The following is a 22,541-nucleotide window of genomic DNA, read 5'->3' on the forward strand; positions in this document are numbered from 1 at the left end:
CCTTTTTTTTTTCTTTTTTTCTTGTCCTTCCTGAGCCGAGGGTCTATTGGAAACAGCCTCTCTACCTGCATTAGGTAGGGGTAAGGTCTGCGTACAAACTACCCTCCCCAGACCCCATCTGTTGGGACCAAACTGGGTTTGTTGTTGTTGTTGTTGTTACTTTCTCGTCCTGGTTAAGCCTTTGTTTGGAGCATTGTTGGTGCACGGGCAAGATTCCATAGAGTCAGTCGGGTGGGATTTTGTTTTTGGTCTGAGTTTATTGTGGTAGCTTATGTTTTCTTTCAGGGAGCATACATATGTGAGTAGCTTTGTCAGTCCTTTAGTGAACTAGAGGTGTCTTGCATCTAGGCTTTGGGAAGTTTGTCTCTGGAAAATAATATATTATCTTATTCTGTGGATCTTCTATATTTAGGTTAGAATGGGGTTTTACTTAATTACAAAAAGCGTATATTATGTTAGGTCAGTTAAACAAACACATCCACTTACCTGTTTTCATCTCTTCTGAGGTGGAGAGCAGTTTTTTAGCTGTTTCAGAGTACCGTTTTTCAAATTTTCACTGTTACCTTTTTTCTAAGTTGTACAGGGTTTTATTTCACCAGCAGTTGAATTTTTTATGAAGAATGTAGACATGACTACTTTGAGCTATGGTTGTTGGAATACAGGTCACTTTGAGGCAATTGATTTTGGTGACCTGGATGTCTACTGAAATGTATTGGAAAGTTTAACTGGACTACTTGCAGTGAAACTTTAGGCATTAGTTATTATCCATTAAATGATTATTGGACTTGCATTAATCACACAAGAAAACTTCTGGTTCTGATATTGACATACTAACTTGCTCTGTGGATTGCTATACCAAATGAATGACATATTATCTTGGTTATAAAAGTTAATGTGTGTGACGTACGATGTGTGGAGATTTTGGTTGCAAAAACTTTCTCAGCCACTTTTCTTAGACTGGTATTGCATGATATGATCTGCAGCATTTTGGAGAGGCATCAAAATGTGTCTGATACATGCCTGATATTCCAAAAATGTGAACAAACTAGCGATTTCCTATTAATCTAGCTCCTCATTCATCTTCCATTATTTTTTCTTAACTTGCTTGTGGTAAAGTTTATCAAAACGAAAAAAGAAACAAACTCTGGCATATGGTAGTCGTTTCTGTCTTTTAAATTTCTTTCAGTTTTTTTTGAAGAGCTTCTTCAAGGTTTAGACTTGTATTTTCCCTACTGTGACAGATTTCTCCTGAGGATATTCAGTGGGAGGGCGAAGAACCTGGAATTTCTCATCATGGAAATTATGGTGGATCAGGTCATGTCATGACTAGACCTGCTGGACATGATAGTGCTCCAGGTGCAGGGAGAGGTAGGGGGTTGACTAAAGCTCAATCCAGAAAAGATTTTCCAATATCACAGAATGGCATAGGAAAGAAAGGATCTGATGATATTCAGTTACTTCATACTGATACACTGATCAAAGAGGTAAGTGCTGCATTTGTTAACAGGCCACACATGTAGATCTTTCACTTTGTGCATTGATTCATTGACTAGTGAATGTGGTCAGGTGGAGAGGATTTTTGGCGCCGGCCATCCAGATCCTCTCGAGGTTGAGAAGGCAAAGAAAGTGCTGAAGGTTTGTGACACTCAGCTTTCCAATCACGTTAATACTTAATATCCTCATATTAATTGCACAACGATACCAAGTGTTTTTTTAAATGTGCAGGAGCACGAACAAGCACTTCTAGATGCCATTTCAAGACTTGGAGAGTTATCTGATGGTGAAAGTGGTATGACTTTGTGGAACTGATTTTTCATTTCTTTTTCATTTTAGGCATTGTCGTAAAATAATTTTGATTTGGGCAATCCCTATGACCTTTCCTAAGTCTGAAGTCCTATTTCTTGTGTCACTGCTTTTTCTGTGATGTTACACTTTGAATCTTTGTATTGTACAAGTAATAAATAGAAACATCGAATAATTAAGTATGACACCGTAAAAAACACTAGGTGATTTTTTTTCCTTCTCTCTAAGCCTTGGTCGGCCGAAGGTCTACCGGAAACAACCTCTCTACCCTCATCAGGTAGGGGTAAGGTCTGTGTACACACTACCCTCCCCAGACCTAACTTGTGGGATTTCGTTGGGTTTTTTTGTTGTTGTTGTTGTTGTTATTGTTGCTGTTCTTGTTGTTGTTCTTTAAGCCTTGGTCGCGTGAGTTACTTGGTGCTTGTGTCCTCATTTGTGAGATTTCGCTGGGTTTGTTGTTGTTCTCTAAGCGTTGGTTGCCCGAGTTACTTGGTGCTTGTGTTGGTGGGAGGTAATAGGTATCCGGTGGATTAGTTGAGGCGAGACCGGTGGATTAGTTGAGGCGCACACAAGCTGGCCTGGACATCTTAGATTTCTACAAAATAAAAAAAGTATGGAAGTGTCTTCCAATTCACTAAAATTCGTTAATAACTTTAAAGCTCTTGTGAAAAAGAAATAAACAAATAATTGCTAGAATGAAAGAAGTCATGGATGTTTTGGCATCTATGATGTTTCTAATTTGCATTAGAAAAAGTGAGGATCCTGATTTAATAGACTGACTGGACCACTCTACTCAAATGGCTAAGTAGAAATAATAGTCTTTATTAATGGTGACAATTTGAAGGTCTATGAGCATTAATTGGAGCATTAGCGGGGGAAGTCCAGAAAGAGAGTAATGATGGAAATAAGAGTTCTGGATTTAATGAGGAAACCTAAATTCTTGTGAAACTGATGGAGGTTGGCGTGCAGTTTAATACCCAGGTTAGGGGGTCGAATTGCTTTCACACCGAAGGTTGTGATGAGGCAAGGAGAGGCTAGGAGTAATGGAGCAACTGGCGGTTTGAAGGAACAGATGAATAGAGTCCATATGGAGCTTGCCCCAATTATTTCAGGCTTTCTTTTTAAACGGTTCGCAGTTAAAACCATGTTTTTCAATGGAAAAATATGTGTGAAGGTTTTTGGGTGCTTCTGTGAAAATGAGGCTGGAAACAAGCGAACACTCTCTGACCTAGTGTGACTTCTTATTCTGCGTTAATTTGGTTCCTACTTTTTCTGTTTCCAATAAAAAAATTGAAGACAACAAATAGAACTTTTTGTATCAGAATCCCATACGGATGTCCGAAAGTACTTTGCCTGTGCATAATTTATACCCAGAAATAATAATAAAAACGGAAGTACATCAATATGTTCTCTATCTCATACAGTGAAAGTACTGCCAGGAAGTACTACCAAAGCCAACATTCTGCCACTACCTATGCCAACATAGCAATTCAATGCTTTCGCTTCTTTGATTACATACCTAATGTCGATGTCACACAGTGTTGTGGAGAGCGTGAAGCGAGGAAAAGTGACAAGCCCCGTTTTGCTTAAAGCGTGAAGCGAGAAGCGAAGCGCTCGCTTTTTTGAAGTGAAGGGGAATTAAAAAAAAAAACTAAAATAAATACTGCATAGACAACACATGTAACTGGAAGCAAATGTTAAATACCTCAATGTAAAAACTAAAGAGTAGCATCAATGAAAGCACAAAAGATTGGTGCCATTAAAAGAACAACTTAAGAATCTGTAAAAAAAAAAATGGCAGTAAGAACAAAAGATGAAGAACTGAAGAAAAAAAAAATGGTAGCATTTCAAGGGCTAAAACGAAAATAACAAGAAGAAGAAAAAGAGAATGAGAAAAAGAAGAAGAACTGAAGGAACAAAAATTTTGGCAGCATTTCAGTGCTTAAAGAAAAAAAAAATGGTAGCATTTCAAGGGCTAAAACGAAAATAACAAGAAGAAGAAAAAGAGAATGAGAAAAAGAAGAAGAACTGAAGGAACAAAAATTTTGGCAGCATTTCACTGCTATTTTAAGCACTGAAATGAGAAGAAGAAAACATACCCGAGCTTGAACTTAAAGAAAGTGCTGAAAATTGAAACCCTAGTCGCTGCTTGCTGAATTTGTAAAAAATGTCTGAGCTTTTTTATTTTTTCATTTAAGTACCGTTGGCAGTATCACTTAAAAGACATAAGCGAGCACTTCAGTCGCTTCACGCTTCGCTAGCGCTTCACGCTTTTTGGCAGAAACGGCCGCTTCCAAACACCTATTACGCTTCACCCAACAAAAGCGACACACTGGCTGCTACGCTTCGCGCTTAAAGCGCTGACGCGAGCGCTTTTCACAACACTGGTGTCGCATAGCCCACGAATACCACTTGGTTGTAGTGGACCTTTGGCCTTAAATGTACAAAACCCAGCCACCACATAGGAAAATAACTATGCCTCAATTCCAAACAAGTTGGGGATAGCTTATTAACTCACTTACCATGTTTCCCATTTAAATTCATCTTAGTCTCAGGCCACCCCACACAAAAACAACATATCCGGTATAATCCTACAAGTGGGGTCTGGGGAGGGTAGTGTGTACGCTGACCTTACCCCTACCTTGAGGGTAGGGAGGCTGTTAATGATAGACCCCCAGACCACCCCATACAAAAAGAATGAATAAGTAAATAGAAAAGGGATAAATCAAGAAGTAAATGCATGTAAAAGGTGAAATAAACTGTTGTTGAATTTGTTTTTTGTTTTTTTCTTGTGGTGATAGCGACACACCTTGACTATTTCATCGGTGTGCCTGCAACCTCCCACCAGTATAAGTACCGAATAACTCCGCTCACCAAGGTTTATGCAGAATGGAACAAATCACTGATACCTTTCTGAAAAAACAAGAAAAGAAATCACCTAGTGTTTTTTGTCTCTGCTGGAATTTGAAACAGAATCTCCAAAGTTTGCATCAACTTCGTTGACCACTAGACCACACCCTTCGATATGGTAAAATTAGAATGTTCTCCAGGGTTTACTGGATTTACAAATGATAATGATTCTGATGAGTGAACATTTCGTCTACATGAAAAAGGTGATTTGTGGAAGTGAAAGTAAAAAGATTTTTTTTTGGGTGTGGGGGGGGGGGGGGGGGGTCGGGGCCGTACGGGTGGGCGTGGGAGGTGTCTGTACCATGTTGAATGTAGGCTGAATACATAGATGGCCCCTTAAACTTGCAAGAATTTTCCATTTAGACACCTTAATTAAAGGTGTTACCTATTGAGCACTTAAAAGTGTATTGAAAGTGTCTATTGAACACATTTTTTTCTGTCAGCCCAAACACTTAAATGTGTGAGATTCACGCATTAACTTTAAAAATGTAACCAATGAAATTTAGACACATCAGAAGAAGAAAAAAAATCCGTGTCAGTTGAACCCCTTCCTCCCCTCCCTTCAGCCATTGACCACTAATTTCTCTCCCTCATTTTCTAAGTTAGAATAACATATTCGGTAGTTTCCCATAGTCTTAATTGGGGCCGACTCGTATAATTCAGAAGACCTTATTAATTTCTTTCTCTCATTTTCTATTCTCTGCTCCATTGCGTTTCTCCCCCACAAAACCTGTTCTCATCAGTCTCAAGTATAGAACTTCACCGGAGTTCGACTGGAAAACATTCATCCGGTGACCTCTCCATCTTCTTGCTCATATTCATGTCATGTCTTTTGATTTTTTCTTAAGGTTTTTTCTGTTTGTAATGTATCGCGGAATATATGGATGGAACTATGGGATACTCGTTCGTGGCCAGTTGTTTACCGCTGATGGTGTTGGCTCCTGGGTTAGTTCTGGGGAAAGTCCAAGCAATGTTTTTTTAGAAATTTTCTAGTAAATGTCAAAATATGTACCAAGACAATTATATTTTCTTCTATCTATATTAATGTGTTTCTCTGCTATCTTCGGACTGGCATCTTTGTCAAGCTGCTTTAGAACCAGCGGCACACCGATCGCCAAATTTTCTCCCCTCTCAGCTGTGAAGTTGGAGATGATTAATAAAAATGGTGATGGTGGATGTTGTCTCTGGTGGACTATGGCAAGAACAAAAATTCAATGTTCGCCATTTGAAGTTGATGGCAAGGATGATATTTCCTGACCTCAAGATGGAGCTGGAGCTTGGGAGGTGAGAGGTTGAAAATTACCATCCATTCACGCGCTCAGCTTTTGGTGTGAAGCAAACACCATGCCATGTCAGCAAGTTGTGTGTGATAGACACACTGATGAAGGAGTTCAGGTGCTCGATTGGAACAAGGCATAGTATAAGTGTCTAAATGAAAAATATGGGCAAGTTTAAGGGGCTGCATATGTATTAAGCCTAGAATGTATTTCACCATCAGTGTTCTTGTCAGCGGCAGTGAAGCATGTAATCTCCAGTGTTGTATTTTTACAGACCTACAAAAACAAACTGAAACATCCCATGTATTTGACTAGATGAGAAACCACTAATAACGATGGTAATAACAGTAATGTCAATAATAAATATTAATATGATAAATCAAAAACAATTGTACTGCTTTTATGTCATAGTATCTGATATTGTTCGAGTTGTTTGTGGAGCACTGTTATAAACTTCTAAGGCCCTTCATCAGCTTTCTATTCGTTCAAATTCTTTCTTTCCTGTTATTCAGCATGTGTTTATACTGTTGCAGATGAACGCCGTTTCATGCATGGACAAGCAATGGAACGGGAGTGACAGGAATATCATGGTGGTGAGTAGTACAGAGCAGCTGGGTTATCGAGCCACCTAAAATAACAGCCACATAGAGGAAGGCGAGATGTGTAAAACATTGTTTCCAATGTTGGTGCGACAGAATGATTTTAGGTCTGTTGTATACTGCCAGCTTCAAGAATCGCTTGGCTAACATTAATTTATTGTAGTCTAGTTCTTTGAATAGACACCAATTTGTAGTCAGGAATGATTTATTTCCCATAGTTACAGGTTAGCGCTCTTGTAAAATTAATCATCTTAGCAATTTTACATGTTATGGTGTAAAAAAATTTTGACAGCTAGCACTTGGATTATGACATCCCATTTTTCTTGTGCGGTTGTTATTCCTATTTCGTTCGTAGTTTTGGCAGTGAAGTGGCTCGTATAGCAAGGTGTGTTTTAGCATCAGTACTGCTTGAAGAATATAGCCTGAAATTGCTTCTCACTCCTTGTCCGTCCAAATCTTTGTTGTCTGTCGCTAAAATGTGGACGTCTCATTAAAATGAGAAATGATGGTTATTAAGGAGTCGCTACTTAAACAAATGGAATTACTTGAAAGCCATATCTAAATACAGAAACAACTTTAGGTGAATGCAGTAAATAAGACTTGGCCGACTTCTTTCCACTTCCAGCGTAATTTAAATGTGATTCCTTAGAAGTCTCGGTATTTGGTAGGGCGTTTGGCTAAGCTTATAAGCTGGTCAAATATGCTTATAAGCATTTTTAGCTTATCTACGTGCTCGACTTATAAGTCAAAGTAAACCATAAGTCATAAGTTGGTTGTTTACCCATAAAATGGTACAATTGAATTTATAGCGTGGTATATAGACAAGCGAATCGACTTGATCCCAAAATGATAAATAAATAAAATAAAATGCAAGAATTAGATTTGAAACCGAGATAAGATAACTGACAGCTTGGTTCCGGGAGCAAGGCTTCCGAAGGCGGTAATGAGAATATTGATAGACAGAAGATAAAGTATTATTTAGCTTAAAATACTGTGTAGCATAAGTTTGTCAGAAATTTCGTGTCTTACAATGGTTGTTGAAGTCACTATTTATAGCTAAACCTAAGAAATAAGGTCCTAGAATCATTCCGCTCTTAAATGACAATAATGAGGGCCATTGATGAATATGTAACGACAGACTATGAATGCCAAAATTCTCTATAACGAATTGTATATTTAATACTGAGGAATATTCTTCATTGAATGTCATCTCGTGGCAAATATTCATTTGCCCTCGTTAGCAGTGTTCCCTTCGGGATCTACCCGATGCCAACCGAATCTATTGTCCTTGGTCTTGGTGTCCACTCGCTTCGTCTTCCGCCTGTCCCCAGTTCCACGTTTCATTATGTTACTCAAGATTTAATGTGAACCGATTTTACCCTATACATATAGCCCTCCTGCTTTCGGGTGGCACATCTTTGTGTCACCGGGAAGTTGGTGAAGATTCCTTTCTTGGCAGAAAATTTTCTGACCCATTCTAAAAAGTTTTTGACGCTTGATTAGACACACGTATGTCCATATTTAATACCTCAAACATGTGTTGCTCGACGATTTAACAATATTTTTGCCGGTTCTCGAGGGAATCATGACCACAATTTTAGCCGCCTATTCCTTTACTTATACGCCTCATTTTCCTTCTTTTAACAAACTCTCTTATCTTTGTATTCAACTCTTTCCCGCTTTCATCCTTTTTTAATCTTCTTCTTCAAAGAGCTTTTATCTCCTTTCGCTGATCATGGCTTCTTTCACTAACTCTCCCAAGAACTCCGGTTTTCTCCTTGGTGGGGGTCCAAAGGAGAACAAAGACAAAGAAGTCAACGTTGATGCCAATCCCCCAACGGTGAACACCTTCATCCCTGAATGACTCAACACAGCCAAGGACGTTGAGAAAAGTTTCCTTCTTCAAGTTCTCGCACTTGGGCTGTTGGTATATACCTTTCTTCCATTCGCCTTTCCAGCATTCCTACTGTGAAGGAGGATTGTGATTCTTACGACTTGAACATCATCGCTCCCGAACTGGTGGAGCGAGTAACCTTCACTAAGAAAGGCTTCATGTATATTTATACGTACCCATTCACTTTTGGTGCGTTTTCTTTGGGCGGGGGACTCGACCAGTGATTTTGGAGCTGTATCATAAATACAAGATTTGTTTGGCACAGGTGGGCCCTTCGGTGCGGCGAACGGTAATATGTTTACGGTGGCTGTGCCAAGAGACAAAGGAGGAGCTCACATTGCCTCGCATAATGAATCTCTACTCCCCAAGATTTTTCGTGGGGGAGTAATAACTTTTAGCAAACATGGCCACCATGCTTTGCTCACTAGCATGTATGACGACAACGATCGTGGATGGATGAAGTGGTTTGTCGTTGTTGCTACCAGGGATATCATCCCGGCCACAACTCTATCTTTCCCGAAGTCCTGGACTCGTACACGTAAGTTCAAAGTCTATCTTATTTTCTAAAAAAAGGTTTTTCCATGTTGTTGCCGATCTTTTTTATCTTATTATTTCAGCAACTCGGTGGACACCACCAAGGGTTGAAGGCTTGTACCAGGGGGTTTAGAAGATTCAGGACATCACCACGCCTAAGACCCGCCGATGGAAAGAACTGGCCCCCAAATACGAGTGGAAGGACAAAAATCATGGTAAGTTGACTCGTGAAACTGATTCTGTCTTCATTTCATTTTTGTGCATAAGAAAATTAGTTAACCTCTCTTTTTGTTGAATTCAGGTCTCTCGCGGGGCTCTGTTACCATCCCTGAGGAGGATGTTTTGGCTGATCCCGCAGAGGCTACGAGGTTGCTGAAGGAGGCTCTCACCCGAACATGCGCCATCGGATCTGCTTTCGGTGCAAGCGATTCCTCTCAGAGTCCCCGGCCGGAAAGCAAGCAACCAAAAAGGCAGCGTTCTTCCTCGGCCGAGGGCAAGAATAACAAGGTGAAGAAAGCCACGCCCGAGCCAGTCGCATTCATTGTGGTGATTGATAATGATGGGGAAGCCAGTGATGAAGGGGATTCCCTACAAAGGAGATAACGTCCATCATCAGCTCAACAAAATTCTCAATCTAAAAAGCTTACAAACCCATCCAAGGACGATGCTCAAGCGCTCTGGGAGAGTTTAACTTGGTGGAGAATGCCAACTCACCCTTCTCGGTCCAGCTGCTGCTCCCGGTATTGTGAGGCCGAGTACCATGCCTCTTCCATCTTTGGTTGGTGAGCAACCAACAACCAGCAATGCCTCCGCCGCAGCTGCTTCTCAATCCACAACACCATCAGCTTCATCTCCTTCCATGCCGGCCACACCTTCATCACCAACAACTGCTACATCACCCCCACCGGCCGAAAACACTCGAGAGGAGGATGTCGCTCTTACCCAGTTCCCAGACTATGGGAATTTGGGGCACAATTATTCGGCCCCTTCTGCTGATCCCCGGAGGAGGAGGAGAGTCTCCCTCTCAATATCTACCGAGTGCCATTTGCTGTCCCGGCCGGTGGAACTTGCCAACTATCTGAAGCCGCTCGCTTCAGAAAGATAAGAAGAAAATACACTCTCTCTCGGGAGAGTGTCTTTTAAACAATGTCATGCATAATGCAACATCAATAACATACTTGTTCTTTTTATTGCTTGTTTCTTCTTTACTTGCTATGGCAGGATATCCAAAAAGGGTTTCTGCTTCACAGGCCAACTTCCTTGCTTCTAAGGGCCTTCAAAAGTTGATCCTCGATAAATAAAAGCTTAAGTTCGAGCGGAATCAACTGTTGGCCGAGAGGGCCAAGTTGCTGCTCGCCTCCCGGTGCTGGAAGCACAAGCTGTTGATGCTGCTGAGTTGGAGGCTCGGTTCCAGTAGAGGGAGCAGGAAGTTATGGCCCTCAGCCAAGAAGCCCCCCAGTTAAATGTACAGTTTCAAAAAGCCTAGGCTAAATGGTATGAGGTCCAAAATATGGTGTTTGCTGATGCCGAACGTGAGGTTACCTCCAATAAGCGAGTAAATAACTAGGAGGAAACCTTGAATTCCAAGACTGTAGAGGCTGCTGCGGCCGAGAGAAGCGTGCCCAGATAGAGGATCATGGAACATAATAAGGTTTATATAACCATTATCCGTGATCTTGATCTTAGCCTTAGCACCATGAGATCCGAGTGGGATGGCCTTTTGACCGAGGTTGATCGGCTTAAATCAAAACTCCAGCATCGAGCGAATTCCCTCATTATTGAAAAAAATACATTCTATGTATAGCATGAGGAGAAAAGCCTTATAAGAGGCCAAAGCGGGCGTCATTGATATTGATGCCAAAATTGCCAAGCCCGAGAGCTAGAGTCAATCGCTCGAAGATGCCTCCCGGTTCATCCTAATACAACTGACTCTTTTTGTTTCGATTTCGAGTCCTCGGGAACCGAGGAGGAACTTGAAGAGGATAATGATGAAGTCCAAGATTCCGAGCTGACGGCATATCCACCTACTTCTCCTGGGGGTGCAAATGCTTCTCTTCCCCCGAGTTCTAGGGATGTTGATGCTTCTCTTCCATCGAATTCTAGGGGTGATATAGTTTAGTTTTTTGCTTTCTGTTTTCTTTGTTGTTTTTTTTTCGTATTTTGGTACTTGTGCTACTTGGCACATTTGATATATAAAAGTTCTTTTTGTTTAAGAATTGCGCAAAGTTTACTTTTTTTGCGTCTAATTATGCAAGGCTTCTGGTGCATTTTCCCCCGATAGCATTGGGTTCGGGCATAGACTCTTCCGGAACCAATCCTATAATATGAGAGTTTCATTAGAGGGGCCCCTATTATGTTTACAATGCTCTTGAAGAGGACGTCTCCTGTTCATTCCGGCACTAGCATTTGAAGTACTTCATCAACTTTCAAATGATAAAATCAATTCATCGTTTGGACAAGAAACAAGATAAAAATAAAAGGACTTTATTTTATTCCTTCTATCTTCAAATGTACATAAGTATTCATTTTGCTGAAAAAGAAATTGCCATTACTTGTGGCCAATATTTACAACTTGTTTCTACGGGGCTATCTGTGCACTTCTCGATCTCGATGAGGCATTTTTGTTCCCGGATTTCGTAGACCCAATTTCTGCAGCAATCAGGTTACTGTATTCTTATATCATTCCCCCCAATGTTCGAATGCAAATAATGCGAATTGGAACACTTGAAGTCTTGCTCCTTTAAGGATTCCACTAGTCAAAAAGAAATAATATGACACTTCAAAAGTACATAAGCATTTGTTTTACTGAAAAAGAAATTGCCATTACTTTTGACTAATTTGTACAACTTGTTTCTACGGGGCTGGCTATGTAGTTCCCGATCCCGATGAGGCATTTTTGTTCTCGGATTTTGTAGACCCAATTTCTGTAGCAATCAGGTTGCCATATTCTTATATCATCCCCCCTTAGTGTTCGAATGCGAAGAATACGAATTGGAACACTAGAAGTCTTGCTCCTTTAAGGATTCCACTAGGGAATGGTTGAATAATCTTTGGTCTGATAGCAAGCTTTGTTTCCTGTTAGGAACTTTGCTACCGAGCCAAATATTATCTATCCACCCCCAGTGGCTTGTAGGGAAGGAGCATTCGTGAACGGTTGAATAGCCTTTGGTTCGATAGCAAGCTTCGTTTCCCGTTAGGAACTTTGCTATTGATCCAAAGACTACCAAACCATCCCGTAGTGGCTTGCCATTTTCATGCCTTGTAATTTAAAGGTCTAATTTCTGTCGATGATATTTCCTTCGTAGTATGCTTTCCATAGCGTCCTCATTAAAAACCTTGCCAAAAAACCCAAATTGGGACAAAAACGGGGGAAGAAAAAAAGAGCGCAACACATACTTTAAATATCACCGGTGCTCATCACCAATAATACCTTTTGAGGTGAGTCACATTCCAGTTGCTCGAAAATGTGACTCCATCTTCGTTTTCTAGTTCGTATGATCCTTTTTCGATGATAGTTGCAACCCAGTAGGGGCCTTCCCATGTCGGGCTCAACTTTCCTGCGTTGAGCTCCCGAGTGTTTTGAGTCACTTTTCTGAAAACCAAGTCTTTCAGTTTGAAATAGCGGAGATTGGCCCTTTGATTATAGTAACTTTCCATTATTTGTTTTTGAGACACCATCCTTATGTACGCTAAGTCCCTGCGTTCGTCAAGCAGCTCCAATTTGACTAGCAATGCTTCGTTGTTTATTTCTTCTTCGCCCGGAAGTACCTCAAGGTAGGTTCTCCTACTTCCACCGGGATAAGAACTTCTGCTTTGTATACGAGAGAGAAAGATGTCTCTCCCGTGCTTGAATTGGTTGTTGTCCGGTATCTCCATAGCACTCTTGGTAACTCTTCGGGGCACTTGCCTTTGGCTGCTTCCAATCGCTTTTTGAAGTTTTGAATAATCACCTTGTTCATCGACTTCGTTTGGCCATTTGCACTTGGATGGTATGGCGAAGATGCGATTCTTTTGATTTTCAAATCCTTAAGGAATTTTGTGACCTTTGTTCCCATGAACTGTGGCCTGTTGTCGCAAGATATCTCTGTCACGACCCAAACTGGAGGACCATGACTAGCACCCGACCATACTTGCCGAGCACCAATGCACATTTTATCTAACCTTCTTTATTATCTTTTAGGGCTAACGAGATAAATATAAATGGTAGACATGGATCATGGACAACCAACAATAAAATATGATGGCATGAACATACATAACATGGGATTACCAAACAATCAAGAAACTATATATAAGGTACGAGCTACCACGCTGCCATGAAAGACTATACAACAAAAATTCAGCCGCAAGGCATACCAAACTATACATGAGTCGACGCCTGTCTATGAGCCTCTAAAGGAACATAAGAGCTGCAACATAGCTAGAACAGGGCCCCGACATACCCATAATGTCTATAACAAAAATGCATACCAAGAACACGGCAAGTCCGGAGAAGGGATCTTGCCAATCACCGCTGAACTGGACAGCCTACTGTGGTGGGGGAGCTGCACCTGCCTGTCTATCAGGACCTGCCGCATGACATGCAGCGTCCACAAATGAAAGGACGTCAGTACGAATAAAGTACTGAGTATGTAAGGCAGGGAACCATAACTACGAACAGTAATGTAAGCAGGGATAGAGAATATACAACTTGTAACATCTGCGTACCTCTGAGGGCTACTGACATGAAATGCATGATAAATATGTATATATACATAAATTTTTAAAACATACGCCTCTATGGGCATCATCATCATCATATAGTACCCGACCGTAATAGGCTCGGTAAAAAAACGTACCCGGCCATCATAAGGCTCGGTAGTATCAAACCCGGCCACGTGGAGCTCGGTGAAACCCAACTGATCAGTGGTTGCACAATAGGTGCCGTACCCGGCCGACTATAGTGTGGCTCGGTAGAGTAAAATAGATACATATATATAATGTATGCTCGACTCATGGAATCACGTTCTAAACCTTTCGGAGTGATGTAAGGTCGGTATCCTCTGTACACGTTATTAGGAACATCAATCGTTCCATAAGAGGGCAAACAATGTAAGTACTGCTAGCTTCTAAGAGTAGAGTATCTTTGGAAGCTCGTTCATTACATTATGTACGATCGGAGTCGTGCAAAAGAAGGAATGGGATAGCCTCACATACCTTGTATATACTGCCCCAATCTCAAGCAATGCAATTGTCACTACTCCTTAGTCTAAAATAAGAGAAACGATACTATCGTTATCATTCAAGCGTCATAACTATTATGTATCGATCACAACCTATTTTACGATGAAACGGACAACACCTCCACTATATATGACTTCAGACAATTCCATATAATCACCAAACATCCAAAACAACATCAATAATAATCATATTGAGCCTCCCAAAACAGTCCATGCACAACCTAATCACTTCATACATACGACGGCCACCGTACTCGTGTCAAACGACCCGGAAATATTACGAAGAACTACCAGCCCACAACCCTACATCTATATGGTATTTATCCAAACCCTTCCTCCTCCAAAAATCCACAAAACAGTAGTAAAACATGCAGCCCAACAGCAACACAAAACAGTCCACAAAACAGTCCGCTACAAGTGAATAACTCGAATTCACGGCTTCCGATCACCATCCCGTGAGTTCTTACATGTATAGAACGAATTACCATGAATTCACAGCAGAAAAATGTATGAAAGAGAGAAGTAAAATTACCTTACTTGCTGGATAACTCAGCCCGTCCCTTGGTTCTTCATACTCTAGGTTTTACCCCCAATTAGAACTTGAAAGAGAGGGAAAATCGATTAGGGTTTGTGGATAATTTTTGGGAGGAAGTTTGCAGGGGTTTAGGTCTGGTTATTTGTGATATATAATGTGGGTTATATTTCAGGAGATAACCCTTTAAATGGGCTCTTTGGCCGACCCGAAATTTCCTATTTTTGGACTATCATTTAACCAAGTAGGTGACACACCTACTTGTCACCTAGCAGCTTGTGCAGTCTCGCAAAAGTTCCTATATCTCTCTACTCTGATGTCGTATCGACGAACTGTTTAATGCGTTAGAAACTAGACTCATAGATCTTTAATTTGGTAGGTATATCACCCCGTAATTACTTGTCGATGGGAGAGAATCTTAGTAAAATTTGACCTAATGTTTAAGTAAAATTATGAACCTAAGTTGCGACAACTTTTGTCGAGCTTTTTTTCATAACTCGTTTGACTTCAAGACTTATGATACGGATATTATATGATTCAAATACCTTAAAACACGACCTCTTGAGTGCATTAAGCACCTCTAGATTTATCCAAAAATACGGCTGACAACATCTTTGATTCGTTTAACTTCTAATACTTGTTAACCACCCTTATACACCTTTGTATCATTTAAGACCAATAGGATTAACTTCTTATCATTTTAAAGATAATCTCTTCATGGATTTATGTCGACTACCTTATGCCATGAACAGACGTACGTGAATATGGGTTGTAACACCCTCCCCCCTTAGGAACATTTGTCCTCGAATGTAAGGGTTTATGGGGAGTCCAAATCACCCTGGATTCCAACGGAAATTTCTGGTCAATTTTCCCCTATAAAATGGTCACTAGCATAGCTTGGAAGCAGTTAAGCCCAACGTATGGCCTCACAAGGCTACACAAAGCATTATGGATATGTACATTATCTGCATATCACCATTTTGTATTAAGGAAGAGTATTCTCAAGTTATTGCTTACCTCATAGAGCCGTTTCACCTTCTAATGTATCATGCGTTCCACCAGCATCCTTGTTATCTTCATTCTGAAATAGGTAAGGGTATTTAGACTTCATCTCCTCTTCTGCTTCCCATGTCATTTCTTCCATATTCTTGTTCCTCCACAATACTTTGACAGAAGCTGCATCTTTTGTTCTTAGCTTGCGGACTTGTCGATCTAATATAGCCACTGGCACTTTATCATATGATAGGTCCTTTGTAACTTGTACATCTTTGATAGGGACAACTCGAGAAGGGCCTCCAATACATTTCCTCAACATAGATACATGGAATACCGGATGGACAAATTCCAATTCGGATGGCAATTCTAACTCATAAGCAACCTGTCCAATTCGTCGAAGAATTTTGTACGGACCATATACCGTGGACTCAGCTTACCCTTCTTCCCAAAACGCATAACACCCTCCATCGGCGAGATCCTCAGGAAAACCCAATCACCAACCTCAAACTCCAGATCACGACGTCGGACATCAGAATAAGACTTTTGCCTGCTTTGTGCCATCCTCAATCGCTCCTGTATCACTTTCACCTTCTCAATGGCTTGGTGAATCAAATCTGGCCCATATAATTCTATTTCACCGATTTCGGACCATCCAACTGGTGATCTACATCTCCTCCCGTATAGTGCCTCGTATGGGGCCATATTAATACTGGAATGGTAGCTATTATTGTAGGCGAATTCTATGAGTGAAAGATGGTCATCCCAATTCCCCTTAAAATCTAGAACACATGCTAGTAACATATCTTCCAAGAATGGTACGTTCAGCCTGTCCGTCAGTCTGCGGATGAAATGCAGTGCTGAGATTCACTTGTGTGCCTAAAACCTTCTGAAAAGACCTCCAAAAGTTAGCCGTAAATTGAGCTCCTCGGTCTGATATAATAGATACCGGCACAACATGAAGCCTAACAATCTCCTTGATATACAACTTCGCATAATCTTCAGCCGTGTAAGTTGTCTTAACTGGCAGAAAATGGGCACATTTTGTAAGTCGATCAATTATCACCCAGATGGAGTCAAACTTATGATAAGAGTGAGGTAATCCAATAATGAAGTCCATATTAATCACCTCCCATTTCCAGGTCGGAATCTCTATATTCTGAAGCAATCCACCGGGTTTCTGATGTTCGATCTTTACTTGTTGACAATTAGGACACTAGGCTACAAATTCTGCAATGGACTTCTTCATGTTATCCCACCAATACTGCTCCTTAATGTCATGATACATCTTTGTCGAGCCGGGATGGATGGAATATCGGGATTGATGAATCTCATTCATAATCTTCTCTCGCAACCCTGCCACATTAGGCACACATAATCGGCCCTGGTATCTCAGTGCCCCATCTCCTCCGATCTCAAAAGCCGTAATTTTACACTGCTGAATGCTGTCTCTCAATCGTACAAAGATAGGATCTTCATATTGCCGTGCTTTTACCTCGGCTACCAAAGATGATTCTGATGTATTCTGTACCGTAACACCTCCGTCATCAGAGTCTAACAATCCGATTCTCATATTAGCTAGCTGATGAAGCTCTTTAGTCAACCCCCATCTACCTGCCTCAATATGTACTAAGCTTCCCATTGACTTACGGCTGAGAGCGTCTGCCACAACATTGGCTTTACCGGGATGATACAATATCTCGACGTCGTAGTCTTTTAGTAATTCAAGCCACCTACGCTGCCTCAAATTCAACTCTTTCTGCTTGAAGATGTATTGTAAACTCTTGTGATCTGTGTAGATGTCAACATGGATGCCGTATAAGTAGTGCCGCCATATCTTCAAAGCATATATTACTGCAGCCAATTCCAAATCATGGGTTGGATAATTCTTTTCATGCTTCTTCAATTGTCTTGATGCATAAGCAATCACCTTCTCACGTTGCATCAATACGCACCCCAAACCTATACCTGAGGCATCACAATATACCACATAACCTTCTGGTCCTTCAGGAAGAGTGAGCACTGGTGCCGATGTCAATCGATTCTTCAACTCCTGAAAACTTCGTTCACAAGCGTCAGACCACTGGAATTTAGTAGCTTTCTGTGTTAACTTAGTCAATGGTGCCGATATAGAGGAAAACCCTTCTACAAATCGCCTATAATATCCTGCTAGTCCCAGGAAGTTGCGGACTTCTGATGGTGTTGTAGGTCTCGGCCAATTCTTTACTGCATCGATCTTTTGAGTGTCGACACTAATACCCTCGTCATATATCACATGGCCAAGGAATGCTACTGAGTTAAGCCAGAATTCACATTTGGAGAGCTTAGCATATAACTTACGATCCTGAAGCGTCTGTAATACTATCCGCAAGTGGCCCACATGTTCCGCCTCCGAACGAGAATACACTAGAATGTCATCAATGAATACGATCATGAACACATCAAGATAGGGCCTGAATACAGTATTCATGAGATCCATAAAAGCTGCTGGGGCATTTGTTAGCCCAAACGACATCACCAAGAACTCAAAGTGCCCATATCTTGTCCGGAAGGCCGTCTTTGGAATATCCTTCTCCTTGACCCTCACCTGATGATACCCTGAACGTAAGTCAATCTTGTAGAAATATTTGGCACCCTGGAGTTGGTCAAACAGGTCGTCAATCCTTAGAAGTGGATACTTGTTCTTTACAGTAAACTTATTCAACTGTCGATAGTCGATACGCATCCGTAACGACCCGTCTTTCTTCCACACGAACAGGACTGACACACCCAAAGGTGAAATGCTAGGCCTAATGAAGCCCTTATCCAGCAAGTCCTTCAACTGCGCCTTCAACTCTCGCAACTCTGCCGGGGCCATTCTGTATGGAGGGATAGAGATCGGTTGAGTGTCAGGCAACACATCAATGCTAAACTCAGTCTCCCTTTCAGGAGGAAGGCTTGGGAGTTCATCTGGGAAAACATCTGGAAATTCATTGACCACGGGGATTGATTGTAGAGTAGGCGGCTTCGCCTCCGCATCCCTAACGCGAACGAGATGATAAATGTAACCTTTTGAGATCATTTTCCTTGCCTTAAGATAGGAAATAAACCTACCTTTTGGTGTAGCAATGTTCCCCTTCCATTCAATGACGGGTTCACCAGGAAATTGAAACCTAACCATCTTCGTACGATAGTCAACATTTGCATAGCATGAGGCCAACCAGTCCATTCCCATTATCACATCGAAATCAACCGTTTCTAACTCAAATAAATTTGCCGAGGTTTGATGACTACAAATCATCACAGTGCAACTTCTATATACCTTTCTATCAATCACAGAATCTCCTATCGGAGTAGATACCGCAAGGGGTTTACTTATCAATTCAGGTTCAACGCCAAACTTATTAGCCACAAAGGGTCTAACATATGATAATGTAGATCCCGAATCAATCAGCGCATATACATCATAAGAAAACACAGACAACATACCTATAACAACATCTGGAGACGACTCGAGATCCTGTCGACCTACTAGAGCATAGGTTCGATTTTGAGCACCACTCGAACTCGGCACTGCACCTCTACCTCTTCACGACTTGTCGACTGCTGAAAACCCTGTGCTGGAGGTCGAACTGATAAGGAAGAATCAGACACAGATCCAGTCGGCTGAGCCATACTACCGCCTCCCCTGTTAGGACAATCCTGTATCATATGGCCAGGATGTCCGCAAGAATAACACGCATCAGAACCTCGACGACACAGTCCAAAGTGGGCCTTGCCGCACTAATCACAACGTGGTGTTGGGGGTCTCGTCTGACTAGTATCCCTGTGATGTTGCGAGCCTGATGCCCGTGAACTCTGACCTGGACTAGAATAGGTAAATCGATCATATTGAGGCCTCTGAAACTATGGAGGATCACTAGCTACAGGAGGCGCCGAACTCCTCGAAGACTGGGGCCTGACGCTGCCTCTAAAGTCATCAGAATACCCTGTAAATCTCGCCCTCTTATGCTGGCCCCTATCCTGCTCCCTATTTTCCCTCTGCTGGCGCTTACGATCCTCTAGGGTCTGGGCATAATCATGAATATGAGAAATATCCATGCCCTCCACAAAGGAGGCTGTCATGCACTCATTTATCAGATGTGGTTCCAACCCGTTCACGAACAGATGCAACCTATCACTCATCTCGGTCACCATATGGGGAGCATACCTTGCTAAAGAATCAAACTGCATACTGTACTCTCGCACACTCATATTACCTTGTCTATGGTTCAAGAACTTATCAGCTCTAGCTCGTCGTATCTCAACTGGCAAATAGTGACGAAGAAAGGCCTCACAAAAATCCTTCCACACAACTAGAGGAGCGTTCGGACCCCTGGATCTCTCCCAACTATCATACCAGAGAACCGCTAAATCCCGTAGCCGATAAGAAGCCAACTCTACTGCCTCTGTATATCTAGTATGCATAACCCGCAGTGTATGATAAACCTGATCCATAAAAGTCTGCGGTTCCTCCTTGGGGTCTGATCCCTAAACACTGGAGGGTCTAGATTAATAAAATCACGAACTCTCGTACTAACCGGTTTATCAACAACACTGGTATTCTTCCTCTAACCCTGAGCAGCTACCAAGCTAGTCAACAACTGCACCGCATTTCGCATATCCTGGTCTATAGTGCCAGACAGAGGAACAGGTGGTGCTGGGTGCCTCCTAATTTCCTCCGGAGGAGATGGAGTAGATGAGGTATGAGACGGCAGCTCACTCTGAGCCTCACTTTGGCCGGCTCTGGCTTGGGGCACCTGACTGGTACCCTCTCCCGCAGCTGTATCAAGCCGTCTACTATTTTTTTGCTTCCTAGTCGAAGGCATCGCTGAAAGAAAACAAAGTTAATATTAGAGGCGAACACTTACGACTTAACTCTACGCACGATCTAGATTCAGGAAGAAGGTAACAACCCTAGATGTCATGTAGCCTCCTGATTATAAATGTGGTGCGCTACACATCCATAATCAAAACTCTACTAGACACGGCTCATAGACAATCCCTAGGAAAGACTTGCTCTGATACCAATTTTGTCACGACCCAAACTGGAGGGCCATGACTAGCACCCGGCCATACTTGCCGAGCACCAACGTACATTTTATCTAACGTTCTTTATTATCTTTTAGGGCTGACGAGATCAATATAAATGGTAAACATGGATCATGGACAACCAACTATAAGATATGATGGCATGAACATACATAACATGGGATGACCAGACAATTAAGAAACTATATATAAGGTACGAGCTACCACGCTACCATGAAAGACTATACAACAAAAATTCAGCCGCAAGGCATACCAAACTATACATGAGTCGACACCTGTCTATGAGCCTCTAAAGCAACATAAGTGCTGCAACATAGCCGGAACAGGGCCCCGACATACCCATAATGTCTATAACGAAAATGCATACCAAGACCACGTCAAGTCCGGAGAAGGGATCTCGCCAATCACCGCTGAACTGGACAGCCTACTGTGGTGGGGGAGCTGCACCTGCCTGTCTATCAGGTTGTGCAGCACGACATGTAGCATCCACAAATAAAAGGACGTCAATACGAATAAAGTATTGAGTATGTAAGGCAGGGAACCATAAGTACGAAAGTAATGTAAGCAGGGATAGAGAATATACAACTTGTAACATCTGCGTACCTCTGAGGGCTACTGATATGAAATGCATGATACATATGTATATATACATAAACTTTTAAAACATACACCTCTGTGGACATCATCATCATCATATCATACTCGGCCGTAATAGGCTCGGTAAAAAAGCATACCCGACCATCATAAGGCTCGGTAGTATCGTACCCGGCCACGTGGAACTCGGTAAAACCCAACTGATCAGTGGTTGCACAATTGGTGTCGTACCCAGTCGACTATAGCGCGGCTCGGTAGAGTAAAATAGATACATATATATAATGCATGCTCGACTCATGGAATCACGTTCTAAACCTTTCGGAGTGACGTAAGGTCGGTATCCTCTGTACACGTTATTAGGACTAACTCTTCACTATGAACCTTATAAGAATCAGGAAGTACCAACAACATTGATAACATAAGAATAAGAGAAACAACATCAACATCAATCGTTCCATAAGAGAGCAAACAATGTAAGTACTGCTAGCTTCTAAGAGTAGAGTATCTTTGGAAGCTCGTTCATTACATTATGTATGATCGAAGTCGTGCAAAAGAAGGAAAGGGATAGCCTCACATACCTTGTATATACTTCCCCAATCTCAAGCTATGCAATTGTCACGACTCCTTAATCTACAATAAGAGAAACGATACTATCGTTATCATTCAAGCGTCATAACTATTATGTATCGACCACAACCTATTTTACAATGAAACGGACAGCACCTCCCCTATATATATGACTTCACACAATTCCAAATAATCACCAAACATCCCAAACAACATCAATAATAATCATATTAAGCCTCCCAAAACAGTCCACACACAACCTAATCACTTCATACATACGACGGCCATCGTAGTCGTGTCAAACGACCCGGAAATGTTACGAAGAACTACCAGCCCACAACCCTACATCTATATGGTGTTTCTCCACACCCTTAATCCTCCAAAAACTCCACAAAACAGTAGTAAAACACGCAGCCCAACAGCAACACAAAAAAGTCCACAAAACAGTCCGCTACAAGTGAATAACTCGAACTCACGGCTTCCGATCACCGTCCCGTGAGTTCTTACATGTATAGAACGAATTACTATGAATTCACAGCAGAAAAA

At 41.7% G+C, this 22,541-nt stretch overlaps 1 protein-coding gene across 3 annotated transcripts in view; it reads left to right on the forward strand.

Annotated features, from left to right (window-relative positions):
* The window catches only part of LOC109209616 (protein EMSY-LIKE 3-like), a 14,070-nt gene extending 7,138 nt beyond the window's left edge, over nt 1–6,932 (forward strand). Inside the window, exons 7-10 of one of the 3 annotated variants that reach the window (XM_019372924.1) lie at nt 1,242–1,484; nt 1,567–1,635; nt 1,726–1,789; nt 6,524–6,932. In XM_019372924.1, coding sequence (XP_019228469.1) covers nt 1,242–1,484; nt 1,567–1,635; nt 1,726–1,789; nt 6,524–6,567 — 420 coding nt within the window. In that variant the 3' untranslated portion in view covers nt 6,568–6,932. Of the gene's footprint in view, nt 1–1,241; nt 1,485–1,566; nt 1,636–1,725; nt 1,790–5,798; nt 6,502–6,523 lie in introns of those variants that run through there. The other 2 variants (XM_019372922.1, XM_019372923.1) reach the window with 2 other exon arrangements.
* The last annotated feature ends 15,609 nt before the right edge of the window (nt 6,933–22,541 follow it).

This window comes from Nicotiana attenuata, unplaced genomic scaffold (assembly GCF_001879085.1).
Source record: "Nicotiana attenuata strain UT unplaced genomic scaffold, NIATTr2, whole genome shotgun sequence".
Classification (NCBI taxonomy): Eukaryota; Viridiplantae; Streptophyta; class Magnoliopsida; order Solanales; family Solanaceae; genus Nicotiana; species Nicotiana attenuata.